The sequence below is a fragment of the Pipra filicauda genome, unplaced genomic scaffold (assembly GCF_003945595.2).
Source record: "Pipra filicauda isolate LSUMZ 115617 unplaced genomic scaffold, ASM394559v2 scaffold3_size10097308_pilon, whole genome shotgun sequence".
NCBI classification, from domain to species: Eukaryota; Metazoa; Chordata; class Aves; order Passeriformes; family Pipridae; genus Pipra; species Pipra filicauda.
In genome coordinates, this window is record NW_024104532.1 from 1022061 (window position 1) to 1039821 (window position 17761).

The following is a 17761-nucleotide window of genomic DNA, read 5'->3' on the forward strand; positions in this document are numbered from 1 at the left end:
ACTGCCACACCTATCAGTGTAGAAGAGGCCAGTTTCATGGCTTAGATGGTCCTGGAGAAAAGTACTGTGAGATTACACTTTCCCAGCAAATATTTCATCCCTTGGGCTGTTCTGCAGTACTCAGCCCTTGCTGGCCAAGCTGCAAGTTAGATGTAATTTTCCAAAGCCTGATCTTTTATATGGAGATCTGGTCTGTGGTCTGACCCACGTGCAGGGCCATGAATCAAATTTGGGCCATGAAACTGGTGGATTAAGAGACCTGGGGGTGTCAAACTTGAGAGAGTTTTATGGGGAGCAGAGACGCAAAATGTCTCATTGATAGATGGCTCGAAACACTCTTCTTCATGCCACGTTTTGTTCTCAGTCACGCTCCAGAAATGTCTGTTCTTTTGAACCTGGTGGATACTGTGCACTTAAAAGACAGAGAAATTAAAGAGGATGAATCTGTGGAGCATTTACAGCTAGTGAATACAAGTACATTGCCTTCCAGTGATATGGCAGAGAGCACCTCTGAAGGTTTTTAGGGGAGTTTTTTTTAGCTTATTTCAGCCCAAAAGAAAAGGTTTCTGTTTCATAAAACAAAGAGAAAGAGAAGAGGATGTTGGTGATACGGACACAAAGAGAGGGCGAATGTGGGAGATGTAGGTCCAAGACCTGAGGGAATTTGAACCCTTCTCTCATCTCTAGAAACATGTTCCCATCACCATGCTTCAGGTTAGCCTGGGGTCAGATGCTCTTCATTTTTCTGATGAAGCTGTTACACCTCAGTTATATGCAAGCAGGCGGGAGAGGAGACTGTCGGCTGTGCAAGGCTCAGGGGTGTTCAGTCCCTGCTGCAGTGAGCTGTTCCCATGAGCTCTAGGACATTTTCAGCAGCAAATTTCAAGAGGGTTCGTAAGAGAAAAGCCACCTTCCCAGATTGCATCCCCTTTAAGCTTAAAATTGTTCTATTACTAAACATACATCATTTAAGTGCTGATCAAAGAAACCCCCACGGCAGAGAAGCATTATTGATTCCTTGTGCTGTACCTCACCCTGCTCTTGGCCCTCACTAAGGCTACAGGGCCAGCATGCCCAGGGAATGTTACAGCACCGTTGTTTGTATGGGAAAGGTATTTATTCATTCCTGGGCATGTAAAACACTTTTCTGCCTGGTGAATCATTACTGTGGGTTGCACATCCTGAGTGAGAAACTTTCTGCCAGGGCAGGAGGACATGGTGGGAGGAGGGAGAGAGGCATGGAACAAAGATTTGCCTTAACTGGTGAGGGCAGGTGGGATTTTGGAATCTCAATACCAGTTCTGGTTTATGGTGCCTCAGCTGACTGAGCCTGGTTTCAGCTTTACTGAAGGAAAGTGCTGAAGCTTCTCTGGAGAAGTATTTGTCAAGCAGCCTGTGCAGATCAGCATATGTGGTGACAAAACACTTCCAGTGGCCTTAAAAAACCATATATATCTGTCTTGTCGTGGGCCATATCTCTAAGGTGTGCTAAAGCAAAAGGATGAATAGTTTTTCTAAGTGGACTGGATTTTGTCTCAGGCCCTGTTTGCGGTGTTCAGAGTACAGCTCTTGTACAAAAACTTTTTATTTTACTTTTTTTTGTGCAACAAAAAGAACTCTTTGGAATTTGGAAAATCACCCACGTTCCAGGCTACACTTCTGTAGTCATAGTTGTGTTATTTGTGGCTAAATTGCAAAGATTTGGCATGCTGCATTTTTTGTATTGTAAATGGGATTGTCCATACACTGGTAGTGGTCCAGTGGTGTGCACATGTGTCTTTAACCCCTCTCAGATCAAGCAGACACTTTTAGGTTTGACTTTTGGAAGATGTCATTCTCCTTTCCAATTTGTATATTTATTTCAGTATTATCTTTTCTCTCCTGTTACATAATTAAGTGGTAGTTCCTAGTATTTTCCTGAAGAAGAAGAAAAGAATCCTAGTGAGCAGCAGCCGCCACCTTTCCCCTTAATTCAGTAATTGAAAGGGGGAATATCACCTAGCAAGTGCAGACACTGGATGTTCTTTCACAGCAATACTGTTTTCTTCTGGTGCCTTAATTGTTTTTAGTGTTTGAGTTAGGAAACGTTGCCAAAATGTAAATTATGACTAGCATACTTCTCCCTCCCACACAGTACAGATTATTGATAGCGGATATAGCTGGTTCCACATGTAGTTGCCTTGCAGACCTTCTTATTCTGCTCGTTGGTTTAACACACCTCAGCACTCTGTGTCCATCATTTTGTCTTCCTGGAAAACTACAGACATGAGCATTTTTTTTTTTTTTGGTAGCAGTTACAATTCAGGGAGGAAACACTAGCTAGAAATCATATATTGCTTTAAATGTGGCTATGTGAGAGTCTGTATAGAAAGAACATGCTATCTACAATTGCTGAGTTATTTTCTTGTTTTAAATTGATTCTGTATTACTAAGTCTTACTCGTCATGAGTGCTGTAGTACTTTAGTTGCTCTGTCTCTGTTAGGGCAGCTGTGAGCTAAATATTTTATCAGAACTGGAGAAATTCTCAACACCAGGCTTCTGCATGGATGCAGGTTGCTCTTTGTGGTTGTGTTCTGTTGCTGTAAATTCTTTTGATGTCTGTAAAGTTTTACCCCAGCTGGATATGCTATTTTCTCCGTCCTAGAGACTGCAAGTAAAGAAAAAAAGGAGCGAGAGCAGGAAAGAGATAAAGTGAATAAACAGGTTTTGCAATAAAGAGGTATTTTTAGCTGGATATTTCATATTGTTTCTCCTTGGTCAAACCTCTTCCATGGTTTGAGAGGGTTAGCAATGCAATTTATTCATTTTCTCCAAGGGAGAAGCTGCATTTAATATGTGCTCTCCAGGATACCCTGTTAAAATATTAGGCAATAAAATCCTCGACTGTACAGTAGTTGTGGTTATAATTTCCCCCAGGTAGTGGAAACTCTGTAATTTATTGTTGTGTAAGTTTTCCCTTTGTACAGATCAGAGTGGTTGTAGCAGTGTAAAAAGGTCTGTTTCTCTCCAAGTCTGTGTGTTTGTTGGTGACCCAGCTCCTCTCCCCCATGAGCATCTCATTTCTACCATTGCCTCATTCTCACCTCACAGATCACACTCCCACAGAGGAACTCGCATTGTTCCCTCCTGTGATGTAAATTTTGTAACTCACTGCATAGAAATGTGAGTGCCAGATACTGAGGAAGGCGCTCGTGGAATTAGTAGTGCAAGAATGTCTTTGGAGGGTTCTTATCTGTCTAGAGTCTAAAATGCAAAAAAATTCAGCAAGCTGTGTGTTACTAGAGATTATATCCTCAGCCTGTGCATCAAAAAAAGTCTGAAAACATAAAAAACCAATCCCTGGGGAAGGCTGTGAAAGTGGCTTTCCAGAACCTCAATGTGAAGGGTGAGAACATGAATACTTTCATTCAAGTGGCACCAAATACCTCCACAACCCCCTCCCGTGCTCGCACAGCTGGTGGCACACAGCCACTGGGAGGTGGCTGTGATCTGGGTCCCTGTCCCAGCTCATTGTGATGCCCTTTAAAAGCATCCATGTTTTTGCATCCTTGGTGAGGGCAGCCGGATCCCTGACTGCCTGGAGCCAACCAGGTACCAGGCTGTAGGAGGGGGAGGTTGTTCACCATGGGGAGCTGTAAAGCAGTTCTTCCTGCGGATGCTGCTGCGCTGCTTTCCTCAGCACTGGCTTTCCTTCTTTCCCTCTTTCCATAGTTCTGGCCTCTGATGTTGTCTAAGTAGGCTCACCCTCTCAGGATATCAGAGTCCTTTTTAAACCAGCATAGATACTTGGGGATAATTTGTTAGGGATGTGGCAACTGGAGAAACTTGTGCTTCATGTTAACTTGTTTAGGCAAAGTTAGAGTGCGGTAAGGGGAAAGGCAGACATTTCCCCTTTGACTTTTTTCTTTGGTTGGAAGGAATGATTTTGCTTGAGATGATTTTTTTTTTAAATTAAACCTCTGAGAAGTCATATTGCATCTTCCAAACAAACTGCTGAACTCAACTGCTTTTACAAAATGCATGCAAAATTTTCCCCTCAGGATCCTTAGAGGCCCTGGAGTGCCTGCCTTGCAAAACCTGGGGCAGTGAACAGAGTCACTCCAGAGTGATTTCTGTAGGATACCTTTAGACAGTGTGCTTATGTGTATTTATAAATATAGATATACACATTTAACACATAAATTTCTCTTTTGTTATGTTTCTGCACGCAGCAAGCAGAAGGAAAAATAACGCAGAAACAAGGTATCCAAAGAGCTGCTGCCCAGCCGGTAAACTCTGAAAAAGAAAAAACAAAACCCTCTAGGAGGCACAGACACAAGCAGCTTTTATCATCAGCTTTCTCTTGCCACTGAATACACGTGGTGATTTCTCTGTGATCGTTTCAGATGCCTCAGGAACAGTACGCGCACCGGAGCACCATGCAGACCTCAGAAGGACCCCAGGTATACAAAGTGGGGATTTATGGCTGGAGGAAGAGATGCCTCTATTTCTTTGTGCTGCTCCTAATGATTTTAATCCTGGTGAACCTTGCTATGACCATCTGGATTCTGAAGGTTATGAACTTCACAATTGTAAGTAGGGGTTACCCTGAAAGGTCTGGGAACGATGAGGGGGGGTGATGGTCTTTGAGCATGACTTCAGATACAGCTTCCATAATGGGGTGTTTAGTAGCCATGGATAATCCTTATTACAGGGAAGAGCAAATTTACCCAGTGATCCTCTCTTTCTGCTGGAGATGTCTGCAGTATTGCCAAGCTGAGGAATCAGTTCAGCATTGAAAATCACATTCCTCTTACTTGCTATATATGTGTATATATATGTATATATGTATATATAGATGTATATATGTAAACAGTATACCAACCTTACCTAAATTTCACTTATAAAATGTTTTAAAATTATTGAAATTGGTTATTTTGAACTGGGGTGTGGAATCCAGAATGGGTTTGAGCCTTTCTCTTAGATTTTCCTGCTTTTCTCCATGACTGGGAAGATTAGAAACTGGATTTGCTTTTTTGGGGGGAAAATTCATGTTGTTCCATAATGGTGTGCTTCTGGAAGCTTCATGAAGAGAAATAAAATTCACAGGGTAACTGCCTAGGTGTGGTACTTAGGTGGAACACGTCCTTGTCCTTGTCCTTGTCATGCTGGGCTCGGTGCACATCAGTCCTGCCAGCAGCTCTACCTTGCTGCCTCCTGCTCCTTGGCCAGGGTTAGCCTTCCAGAAGTCCCTAGTAAAATGTTGGGCAGCTGTACTGGGAGGTAGATTGCAGTGGGGCAGATGGTGCCTTCCGGGCCCAGAGCACTCTGTGCATCACTTAAAGTCTGTTCAAGGTCCTTTTGAGATCTCAAGATGTGCCTTGACCTTGAATTGTCTTTTTACAGAGTGAGCTTTACCTCTCCTACTCACACACACTGAAAGTCAGGACATGACAGGCCAGGCACAGCCCACTTCCAGGGCTTGTGAGCCTTTATGTATGACAAGTCTTAGTTTTTCAGTAGATAATTTGGCCAAGGAGAGTGAAAATGAAATGGTTGGTCCCTTCTTCAAAGCAGTCATTGCCACCTTGCCCAGACGGGGATATTTTAAGATCATTTGAGTCTTCAGGAGAAAATTTTCAGCTTTAATCCTGGATTTACTTCATGCGAGAGCTGTAAGGCTAAATTCCCCTAGACAACTTCCAAGGACCTTCCCAGTCAAGCTCTGGTTTGAGCAGCATGTTTGGAGTCTCACAGCATTTCCTCCTCTGCCTTGGTCTTGTGCAGTCCTGAACAGCTGTGTCCTACATTATGTCATTAATGGGCCATGAGAAGTTGAATAAACAATCTCTGGTTTACTGTATCCAGCAGATAAAATGCTGTGTCAGGGGAACATGTAGCATTCATTTTCTGTAACCAGGAAGCTGTCAAGGTGTGCAGAAAATTGCAATGCATGTGTGCTTAGGGAGCAAGTAATTATAAAGCAGTAATCCACAAAAAGCTCCTGTGAGTGGGCAAAGAGTGACCAAACTGGAGCAATTAATACTTAACCAAACCAGTTATTTAATCTTGTGAAATTGATTTTGGTACCCATTTCATGCTGAACTGTGGTCTTTAGATTAATGTATTTGAAAAATAGGTATTTCTGAGGTGATGGAAGAGTTGGTCATATGCTTGTCACACAGGAGTGGTGTGGGTATCAACCCAAGAACAAAATAACAGAACTTCAAATTATCACTTTTCAGGAATACAACTTTATTTCTTTGTAGTAACGTAACTTCAGTATGTCAGTCCTGTGCTTTTTTTGCTCTTTGTTGGTGGTCAGTCAGCTCTCTGCAGGATGCTTGGAAAGTCAGGTGAACTTCGCTGCTGTTTCCTCCCTCACTGCCCTCTCGTGATGCATTGCATTTTGCAGGCCACGTGCTGAAGTGCTGTCTCCCAGGGATATGTACAGAGACCTCCTACTTCCAGCAGCTCTCTCCACCCTAGGATTTACACTGGCTTTTTAGGGGATGCACTGATCTTCAATTTCTTGTCTAATTCTGTTTCCTTAGTTGTCCTCTGATTACTGGGGATTATTCCAGGGTAAAGTATGTTTGTATATGGTTTTAGTTAATTCACGTCTACTAATGTTGGTAGGTGATGGCCTTTGGTGGTAAAACACAGACAGTCATGCTGAGTCCTGCAGTGGGAACAGCTTTATGGCTGTAGGCAAGGCCACACTAGTCAGGGTGCGTGTCTCTGACACAGCCAATTGGAAATAAATATAAGAACTGGGCATGTAAAATGTGATCCTTGCCCCAGTATGCACCCATTCATCTCCTGATCTCCTGCTGCTCCCGCAGCCTCGCCAGCTGCTTTGGATCCTGCTCTGCAATCCGTCCTGCACCATTCCCTAAGGCTGAGAAAACCACTTTGCTAAGTGAATTTTTAGAGGCAGACTTTTATCTCTAAGTAACAAATGTAGCAGAATTATCAAATGAGCAGATGCAAATATGGAAAAATCTTTAATTTGTTCCTGTTCTGATAAGAGGAGCTGAGAGTCCTTCTGAGGCAGGGAAATGATCTGAGTAGTCGGTAAGCAATAGCTGCTGCTTAACAGGTCTGAGTTACCCCAGTGCTTGCAGAGCAAAAAGAAGGGGAAAATTTTTCTTTCTATTCTTCTAGAAAATATGGTGTTTCCAGTATCTTCCCACCTCTCCTTCCAGAATCTGAGTCTGTTCAACTCCACAGAACAGTCCTGGCACTTACCAGAATTTAATAATGCTCATTATAGCCAATAAGTGCTCACAGTATTTTAATGAGCACAGCAAACCTGCTCAAGAAAACTCGGGGGTGTTTTAAATGCTGATAGTGGGGAGTAGAGAAGGGGGGAGGAGATGAAGCAAGACAGTCTCAGGGAAAAAAAACAAACCTTCTCATGCATGTTCTAGCAGTATCCAAGCACTCCACTTCCCGGTCCAACCCTAAATTCTCTGTCCTCTATGTGCCCCACTGGTTTGTGGTTCAGGAGACAACTCCTGTGAAATCAAGCTGCAAACTTCCAATCAGTGGCTTTTAACAAGCAAGACATCACTATTTATTCTAGGTTTTGCTTTTATCTGAACATTCAAGAATTAAATAAATTTATGTGTGGCTATTGCCTTTTACATGAGGCTGTCAAGGCAGTATCATGCTTGTGTGGGGACAGCTGGTCACTGCCTACTCTGTCCTCTGGCACAATCCTTCATTTCTCCTGTGTTATTTGATACTCAATTTGTTTAAATGCCTTTATCAGTCTCAGGCCCTATGGAAAACAGGCCTAGAGGGGACCTCAAATGTCATCTGCCTGTCCCACAGCTGGTTCCCACACACAATTCCATTTACCCTGTTCATTTACATCTTGGCTGTGCTACTCTGGGACTGTGGGAAGCTCTGGGAAGGCTGCTACCTCTAAACCTTGCTTGGATTTTAAGCCAAACCACGGAATGAATCTGGGTTAGAGCCACCAATTTGGGTTGAAACCCAAATGTACTGCGAAGGTGGCCTAACCTAATTGAGGTAGAAACCACCATCCAGTGCTCAACTTTCCAATGATATATTGGTAGAAGGAACTCTGTTCAGGTCTTGGACAAGCCTGGTAGTACTGCATGTTTTGCATATATTGGTTTTGGGGAGAATATGTTAATACTTGTGGGCTGTGTGTGTGACTGAGCCACTAAGTCTGAAGGCTATGGCTGTGTCCTGCTGTGCCACTGGTGGGGTGGAGGGCTCAGCCTCCAGCTGTGTCAACTTCCAGCTGTGGTGGGCTCAACCTCGACAGAGCTCAGCTGAGGTGGGCACAGCCCCTGCAAGGGTTCTTATGTGCCAACATAATTCTAAGGCTCGAACCAGAGCTCTTAAAACCCTTCCTCTTAATCGTAATGTAGCTCCTTAGCAGCAGGATTGCCCATAACTGTGCATATTAGCACATGCATATTTTATGCTGCCCATCGATGATGTGCTGGGGATCTCTGTTTCAGCTATTACTAGTGAGCTTAAAATATTTTCTGAAAGCTTCCTCTTGTATTAGCTTCTGAATATTACAAGAAAAGATGTGCTTGCATAAACACAGCAAACCAATATCCTTATTTTAAGCAGTACAAGGCTAGAAGGCTCAGATGATGGGCAATGACAGCACATTGACCTCTTTCCACAAGGGTAGCGCACAATGCTTGGTATTTTAAATGGTGTTAGGAATCTGAAGCACTATCCATTAGTACTCCTTTATAGTCTGTTAGGCAGCAGGCAGAGCTCTAAACAGGAGAGATGAAAACTGTGTCCTGTTGTGGCTGTATTTAAATGTCAGACACCCACCTACTTGTCCACCCATCAAACCACTTCAGACCCTTTGTTTTTCCTTTGCCCTTTGCTGGTATTTCTATCCATGGCTCCTGTTAGCCTGCTTTGGATTGTATTGTTTTGGGACAGAAGCTGTTTGCATATGGCATCCTGTAGTCCTGTATAGTGGCAGGTTCTACTAGACTGTAAACTGTAATAAATGGAAAAATAATATTTTCCCTCTAATTAGCCTGCAACGCTTGAAATTCCTGGAGAACTGTCTTCTAAGGATCACATAAAGTGAAGGCTTCAGATTAGTTTTTGTAAGGAAAATATTCTGCAACTTGGTATTCAGGAGTCCCTTTGTGAGCCAAACTTAACATGTTCCTCCAAACTGGGAGAGCACCATCCCTGGGGGTATTTACAAGACATGTAAATGTGGTACTTACAGACAGGGTTTAGGGTGGACTTTCCTTTGAGTGCAGAGAAGGGAATCTTTTCCCCCTGGCCCAGTCAGGCTGAGGCTGGAGAGTCCTGAACCACAGCACGTGCCAACTCTTGTGTTCTCCTTCCATAACCACACGAGGTTTTTTTGAAGGTTTACACACTTCAGCATGAGGTTGAGCCATATTTTATTATTTTAATTGAACAGGAACAAATGACTGCAGTTGTTCAGATTTTTCCTTTTTTTGCCTCAGGCTGTGTTCATTGCTGAAGGGGTCTGTTTTAGCATCGTTGAATGAAATGTTGGCAATTTAGAGAGACAAAATGCTGCTGTAGGTGGCACAAATGCTAAATATCATTATTATCTTGCATTCTTTATTAAAAGTTGATATGAAAAATGAGCTTTTAAAATTTGGTTATGAACGGTTATTTCCAATACAATTACTCCCTCTTGTGTGTAAACTACCTGCCACATTTCAATTACAGGAAAACAGTGGGGTAATAACACAGCAGTAAAGATGGATTAGACTTAGGAAAGCTCATTGCCCTAACAGGCAGGATTCTTCTATTAAAGATTTAAAGGAGTAGACTTTCTTCTAATTTATTTTTTTTTTTTAAATTAGAGATTGCCTCAGAAGAAAAAGGCCGTGCTGTTTATATTCCCTTTACATGATTTCTCTGGGGTCTCTTTAGTTGCAATGGTAAGGCCAACATGGGAAAGAAATCTTTTCGGCTTTTCAGGCTTTGCAGGGCAACTGTAATCAGTCAGCTAAAACTGGTTTGAGTTAGAATTAATATTACTATATCTTTATTAAGAGTGAAGCTCTTCTCTCTCTCACTCTCCCCCTCGCACACACACACATACAAAATTGTGCATTTTCCCATCCTAATTCATGTTGCTCTTTCTATAAAGCAAGTAATTGTTCTGGGACTGCCTGCATGACCCAAGAACTTTGTGTATTTCCCTTCTTTTCTCATTCACATGGACTGCATCTTCTGATATAAAGATGTTAATCTTGTAGTGGTCTGACAACACCAGCAATACTATGAGTAATTGTACTGTCAAGTGAGGAAGTTCCTACAGGTGAAATCCTTACCAACTGGAATTTAACTGGAATCTTGGCACTGACATCAGTGGATCAAGCTCTTCACTGTAATGCTTTTTAGTTGCAGGGTTTTTTACAGTAATTTCTAATTTCTTTCCTCTAGATTGAGCGGAAAAAACTGCTATGCTTTTCTTTTACTCTTTTTTAGAGATCTGAATTTCATTCCCGGTGGATTTTGTGTTTCTGCATGAAAAGCAACTGGGATTACTTATCTTTTTTTAAAGATACATATAGTACTGTTTTTGCCTTCACTCATTTGGAGTTTAGAATAATATAGTCATATTATAGTCATTTAAATAGGTTATTGTGTGAAGCTATTAGAAGTTTGACCCGTGCATTGCTGCATCCCCCATGGTGTTAATCATTTGGTACTGGTGACTTGTTGAGTTATAGTGCATCAGTTTCTTCTAGTGCTACACCTTTGAAACCTCAGTCTCTGATAATATTTCATTTTTATTATCCTAATAATCACATTTCCTCAGCCAGCACAAGCACATAAACTTTCTTCTTCCTTGTTAACGAAAAGTGATGAAAGCTCCCCATATTTTTACCTCATTGTCTCTACTCTCTGCTGAACCATTGAGTTTTTCAGAGGCCTGCCATGGCATTGGATACACTGACAGATTATGCCATGGGAGCAAAAAAAAAAAAAGTAAGTCTTGTACTAGTACCACTAAATCGAGCTGCATATGCTGCACTGCAGTCACTTAGGTAATTCTTTGGTTTTTTTCTTTGACAATGGCACAAGGCAGTCTGTGTGGTGCAGTGTTATGATGGCAGATGGACTTTTCCCCTCAAACATTTTGGGCTGGGTTTCATGTGCTTCCATCTCAATGGACAGGCTTCCAGCTCTCAGTTCTAAGATGTTTCTGCCACTGTTCATAGCCATCTGAACAGAACTATGCATCCAGGAGAAAGGAATATCTCAAACATACTTAGTTTCTGAATTTTTCAGAGGCAGAACAAAGCAGTCTTATTTATTAGCATTTCTACTGTGAAAGAAGCTGCTGCATAAGCTCTGTACTTACTACGTGAGAGATATTATAAATGTCCCCCTTCCAGAAAAAAGTTTTTATCGGTGCTATTTTCCTACTGGACATCAGGGAATTTAGCCCTGACATCCAGGTACCTCAGGATCCACCATCTCTTGGTTATTACTACTTCTGATTTGAAGGAAGCTTTTGAAAACTCAGCAATACCCATCTCCTCATACTTGCAGTTCAGTGCATGAGTACAGGCAAACCATCATCTGGCAGATGCTGTATGGGCCAGGCTCTTGAGCCTCAATAACTGGTCTTGTGTATATCTACAGCAGGAAAACACCTCATTGCATTCAAAATACAAGATGGCTTTGTTTGATCTGTCCAAGAACAGAGGGATACAAAAAGATGGAGAAGGGGGAAGAGTGGCAGGGATTTGGGTGGTTTGCAATGTGAGGTTAATCATTTGGTCTCTGGCATAATGTTTCGTTTCCAGGCATTTCTGTCTGTGAGCAGAGAGGGTCCTGTCTGCTGGGGCCCCACATCCTGTGATGTGGGGAGCACGATGGGAAGGGTTAACAGCCCAGGAGGGGTTAATGCTGCTCACAGGGTGATAGGGAACAGCAGTGAGGGCACTGGTGGGCTGTGCAAGGGGTGAGTCATAAACTCTTGATCCCACATCCTGCCTCCTGTCACCTCCCTCCAGAGGGGATTGTTCTCAGCTTCTCTCTCATCTAAAGAAATAAGATATTTCCTATTAACATTCATCTCAGTGCCAACAAAAGATCTTCAGACTAGCAGTTCTGAAGCAGAGATAGATTTGTCTCTTAGAGAACATGTAAAAGGTATTATTATAAATGTGCGAAAGAACAAAAACAAGCTTGCTTCTAAAGTGTCGATAATCAGTGATTCCTCTGAATAGCTTACAAACTGATCCCTCCCCATATTCTCACAGTACAGTAGGAGAAATGATTTAATTTGGAAATCTACACAGAAATGACACGCCATGCTGAGCCATAGAGTAAGTTTTCCACTGCTGCTTCTCTTGTTCCTTGAGCTCCTTTTTTCCTTCTAAGCTTCCCAACATCCCTCCTGAACTCTCTGCACAGCAGAGAGCAATGACCTTCTAGGCTTTCAAAACCCAGCAGCCATTGCTGTAACAAAAATATAATTCTTCTGAAGCACCTCTTCTGCGTGGTTGCCTTCAGGCTGAGGTGCTGTTTGGAGTAGCTTCCATGCCTCCTTCCACTTGTCCTGGAACTGCAAAGCCATCAACTTTTCAGAAAATGTTTCCTGGCATTTGGTCCCAAACCCCTGCTGTTTGCACCCTGTGTTGGAGCACGATCCATGGAAAGGGGAAGGAGGTGGCTCTCTCTTAAACTGTAAATTACTGAAGGAAACTGTGAAGTGCTGAGCAGCAGAAACCTTCATCTGCCTTGGGTGAAGCCCCAGTGCTGCCTGTTTGCTGGAATGAGCTCGTGTTTGGCTAAATAAAAAGAATAAGAGATAAGTGCCCTATTCTCCCCACACTTGTGCATTTACTCTGTTTACCTTCCGCAACTGTCAGAACCTGCTCTGATGACTGAGGGTTTTGAGGTTGTGCGGGGTCTGCCTTTCCCCTCCTGCAGACGCTGTGTTATCCCTTCTCCACTCATCCACTCCCATGCCTGATTTGACAGATGTATTTAAAATATGTGCTGCCATTTCCTGTGCCTGTTCTTCCAGAGCTCTGCAGTGGAGATGAACTTGAATATATCATTTGAATTCATCATAGCTTGAGTTTTAGTTCTGGTCATTTCCACTTCAGTTGCACCTTCCCCATTACCCATCCTGCTGCTGCTGCCGTGGTCAACAGCAAGATGAACGGAGGTAATTATTTGTATTGAGGCCTGAGTTTCTATGGGATTACACTCCAGTGCACTTGCATGAAGGACAACCTGTTAACACTGAAATGATGATGGTTACAGACAGACTTAAAGAAGAGGAATAGATTTATGCAGGTAATTCAGCCTTGACCTCTTGAGTTCTCATTACTTCGCATCCGCCCGGCACTACTGCCCACCTCTTTCCTTTTTAAATGAGATCCAGTAACTAACTGAGAAATTATGGCAATCTGCTATATGAAATTTGTGATTATTTGCATTTAATTAAAGGCTTCTCTTGGGAAAATGAAGGGCAGCTTAACCTCAGAGAAGCCTCTACATCTCCAGTAATTGCTTCTAATTGAAGTCTTTAGAGTATCTACCCCACCACAGGAGAAGGAAAAAAAAGAAGCCAAACCTGAAAAGTTTACTCCCACAGAGGGTCCCTGAAAATTATTTTATCCTTATGCAGTTAAGGTGACTGAGGGTCCTCACAAATGATTCTTCAGTGTGGGTTAACCAGCTAAAGTTTAATTACTGGTTTGTGGTGTGTTTAGGAGAAGTCCAGGGGCACATCCCATTTTCCTGAGCTGCTGTGCTGTGTGGCAGTGTCCAGATGGATGCAGGGGTGCAGGTGCCTAAGTCCTCCTGATGGTTTCATTTCCATTCACAGGTTTCTGGTTTTGTACAGTTCTCGTTGACCTCCAATAGTATTTTGCTTATTATTAGCTAAACCTTTGGCTTAGTGTGTTCTGTGAAACACAGGATAGGAGCTTTGCCAGCTGGAGGTGTTTGGGGTTGAGCAGCAGTACAGTCTCTGGGGTTGGGAACACCTCAGACATCTCTCTGCACCTCCACCTGTCCAGGCTTCAAGACAACAGTTTTGTTGCTGCAAAAAGTGTATCCTTGTCATACCAGCACCATTCCCAGCAATCCCAGTGCATGGAGTGTGTTCCTACAGCAGGGGTGACATTTTATGAACCACCCATCCATGGCACAGGTGTTTGGAACCAACCTGTTCCTCTGACCGAGGGGCCGTGGTGCCCGGCTGGTGCAGAGGTGAGTGGTGCTGGAGGGGTCTGGGGTGACATGGGGAGGAGTGTGGCACCTCATGATAAAGACACCACCTCCAACTCCAGGGTGTGGCATCTCAGTTACACGTTTTGCCTAATTACAACTATCAGCATTTCTGTGCAGCTTCTGGCAGTGACGTCTTTCTGCTTGCACCCTTCGGGTCTGTTAAAACCCCTCCTTGTATTACAGATGTGAACACAGGCATGACAAAAATAGAAGTGTGTATGTTGTGACAGCAGACGTGGCCATTTTCTGCTGTTCATTCTTTGCACTGAAGATAGCGATGTTGAAAACCATGAGAACGTTCTGCTTTCCTGTGTTCTTGCCTTGTTTGTTACCGCCTTGTATCACACAAGTTAGCAGGAATGTGCATCTGATTCTGCTCTTTATTATCCTGAAGGTTCTCTTTAATGTACACTGAAACACATAAAATCTCTAGATGGACTGAAATATTTCAGAGTGACCTCCGAAAGGGCTATGGGTGAATTGTCAGAAATGGAAACATCGTTGTTCATCAGCAGGAGATTTCTCATATTTTTTGAAGTTGCAGCTGCAGGTAAAAACATGAAAACACTTGTGACCTGCCTCTGTTAATTCTTAGCAAGCAAAGATTCTTAGAAAAGTGCACATCTTCATTTTAGGGAAAAAAAAAAGAAAAAAATTGCTTTGATTCCTTATGCAGAGTCCTGAAGCACTTTTGTACTTCGTGTAGGTGCAAGTCATATATGAAGACGTGTGTAGGTGCTGATTTTGATTCAGATTATTTAGTAGGGTGGTATTGTTTCTGACAACAAATATTTAATCTTTCAAAACAACACATTAAGGAATTTTTTTCTAGGAAACTAGAAGATCAAATGCCTTGTATAGTCTGAATTTTCTCTGTATACTGGAAAGGGAATTCCTCCTAATTACACATTTGTACACACACACCACTTCTGAATCAAGCACTTATTTACAGGGAGATATCAACAGAGACTGATGGAAGGTTTGCAGCAAAGCCTTGAGCCTTGTGAAGGGGAGGAACTTCGACCTGAGCAGCTGATGGCTGGGTTATGGGAAGATCAGATGGATTTTAGCAGTTCTGCTGCGGTTTTACAGAAAACTGCTTTGTCTAGAAGGGAGAATGATTCAGTTCACCAGCAGGTATAGATTAAAAGACAAGATTCATCTTTATTTGAAGTTGCATTTCAAGACCTACTGACCAAAGATATTTGTTAGTATGATACAGGGTTCAGTCTTGTATGTGGCCCAAGAGGAAGGCTGTATGTTAGAAGGCTGATGTAATTCTTTTCTTCTTCCCAGTGGAGCTGCATTTGCTGCTGTTACACCTTTCTTCTATTAGGAAGCTTTTCTGCAGAAGAGTTTGCCTTGTCAGCCCTTTTTATATTGACATGAGAATGAGGAGCTTTTACATATTCAGGGCTAGAATAACAATTCTGTGTATAAGAAGGCTGAGGCCAGTAGAGACCCTGTTGTTCTTGCGATGTTGGGACTCCTGCAAAGCAACAGGAGCTGGGGCATCCTCTGCTCCCTTCTCACAGGAGCACCAGCCACCGCAGTCATTTCCCATCCTCCCAGATACCAGCGAGAGCAGCTCACTGTAACTCATAACAAACTTGAACTCACCAAAATGGCATTAAGAGATTTCCCTACAGGAGCAGTCTGCACGAAGGCATGGCTTCCCACTTGAGGGCAGAAATCTGTGCTGCAGGTGGGGTCAAAGCCTGAGGTTGGGAAGGTAGTTAATTCCATTTTTGCCTGTAGAGTATGCTGAATAGACATGGCTGAAGTCTGTCATTTGATGCATGACTCAGTTCTCCTCTTACAGGGATGTAAATGTGTGGCATCGCTTCGGGATTACACAGATATAGAGGAGAGAACAGGTTGACAGTGTACAGCTCCAGAAGGCAGGCTGCAAAGGACAGGGCTGTAAACTCTGAGATATAGACAATATCTGGGCAGTTGGAAGGAAGAGTCTGTCCTGGTTTGGAGGTTTTTTTGATTTTTTTCCCCCCTTATAAGCAACAGAAGAGACTCTTGCTTTGGATTGGTAATAATCTGCAGGGTGCCATGTTAAAGGCACCTATTAAGTTTGTCAGTTTAAAACACATACATAGATGCTGTGAGGATTTATGCAGTACAAAACACATTCAAGGACCCAAGAGAGCTCTGTGGACAGAAATAGCTGGAAACAACTACAAATCTGTGCTCTGAAGTCTTGCTGAAGCAGGCTTCCAGCTTGGGAAACATGGCACAGGAACCTGGAAATAGTGGATAATTATACGCCAATAAATGAGAGTAAACTGATCTGTTGTACTCATTTCTTTCCTTCCTTTTCCTTATTGCATGTTTTCCTGTTCTTAAAATTATTCCATCCAATAAGAAATGTGAAGTTAAATGGGTGAACTCACTGCTCAGTCACAATTATCAGTGATGCTCATATTGGAGGAGCTGGCTGAAATGCTCACTGAGAACAAGTGTAGAGAGATGATGAGATCCATGGTGGGGAAATGACCACCATTCATCCAAAATGTTTTCAGTAACAGCACTGGGAAGGGAATACACTGATGCAATCTGTAGTTCTTGTTTCTGTTTTAAAGGTCTCTAATGAGCCATGTGTGCAATGCATTTCACCCTGGGAAATCCCACTGAAATCTGGCACTTGCATTTCGTTTCTCGTGCTGCTATATTTAGGACAGAAAGCAGATCTCCCAGCATGGCTCCTTCTGGCTTATAGAATCCCTGCAAATTGTCTTAGTAATATACACTAATCAGTTACCAAAGCTGCCAGCTTCCTGTGAAAATCCTTTAAAACGATGGAGGGTGGAAGCAGAGCAGTTGCCCACACTTTCTGGCTGCAGTCACATGGCAGTAACCAGTCACTGTGTCCGTGTCGTGGGGATGAGGGACAGATGACTTTGATGGATGTGATGTGGTCTTCCTTACTGTAGACTTGCTCCATCACTGTTTTTCTGCACCTCCTTTTTATCCTGTGGATAAGGAGTCCAATCAGAGGTGTCTCCATTGAGTTTTAATGAGAAAATTAGATTTTTTAAAAAATCTGCAGTGGAAGGTAGTGTCAGAGTGTACACATTCCCTTCCTCATCACCCATCCATATTTGCTAGTAAAAACAACAAGCAATCTGATGTATTTATTTTTAATAAGTTCCCATCTTTCTTGACCTTAGTCCCATTAAAAACCATGCCAAGTCAGGCATCCAGCATCATCTTGTTATAATCAAAGGAATGAACCTTTCTGTTCAATACAACCTTTTTTTCTGTGCTGACACCTGCCAGCCCAGCTGTACCCAAATTTCTTCAGCTGAAGTGTCAGGATCGTCCATGCCATAAAGAAATGTGATGGCATGGCTATTTTCAAATTATGGGGAGGAGAGAGAGGTAACACATGTCACTATTAGCAGTGTAAGATGAGAATATGGTATTTTTATATTCTGGGATTTTGAGATGTATTTCAGGTATTTCATACCCTTTCTAGTCTTGTCTGTATAGAAAAAG

At 42.6% G+C, this 17761-nt stretch overlaps 1 protein-coding gene across 4 annotated transcripts in view; it reads left to right on the forward strand.

Annotated features, from left to right (window-relative positions):
- The window catches only part of SGCD (sarcoglycan delta), a 318158-nt gene that overhangs the window by 188387 nt on the left and 112010 nt on the right, over positions 1-17761 (forward strand). For 3 of the 4 annotated variants that reach the window (XM_027718527.2, XM_027718531.2, XM_039385242.1), the window contains one exon: positions 4387-4572. In XM_027718527.2, coding sequence (XP_027574328.1) covers positions 4387-4572 — 186 coding nt within the window. The remainder of the gene's footprint in view (positions 1-4386; positions 4573-17761) is intronic. The other variant, XM_039385243.1, reaches the window with a different exon arrangement.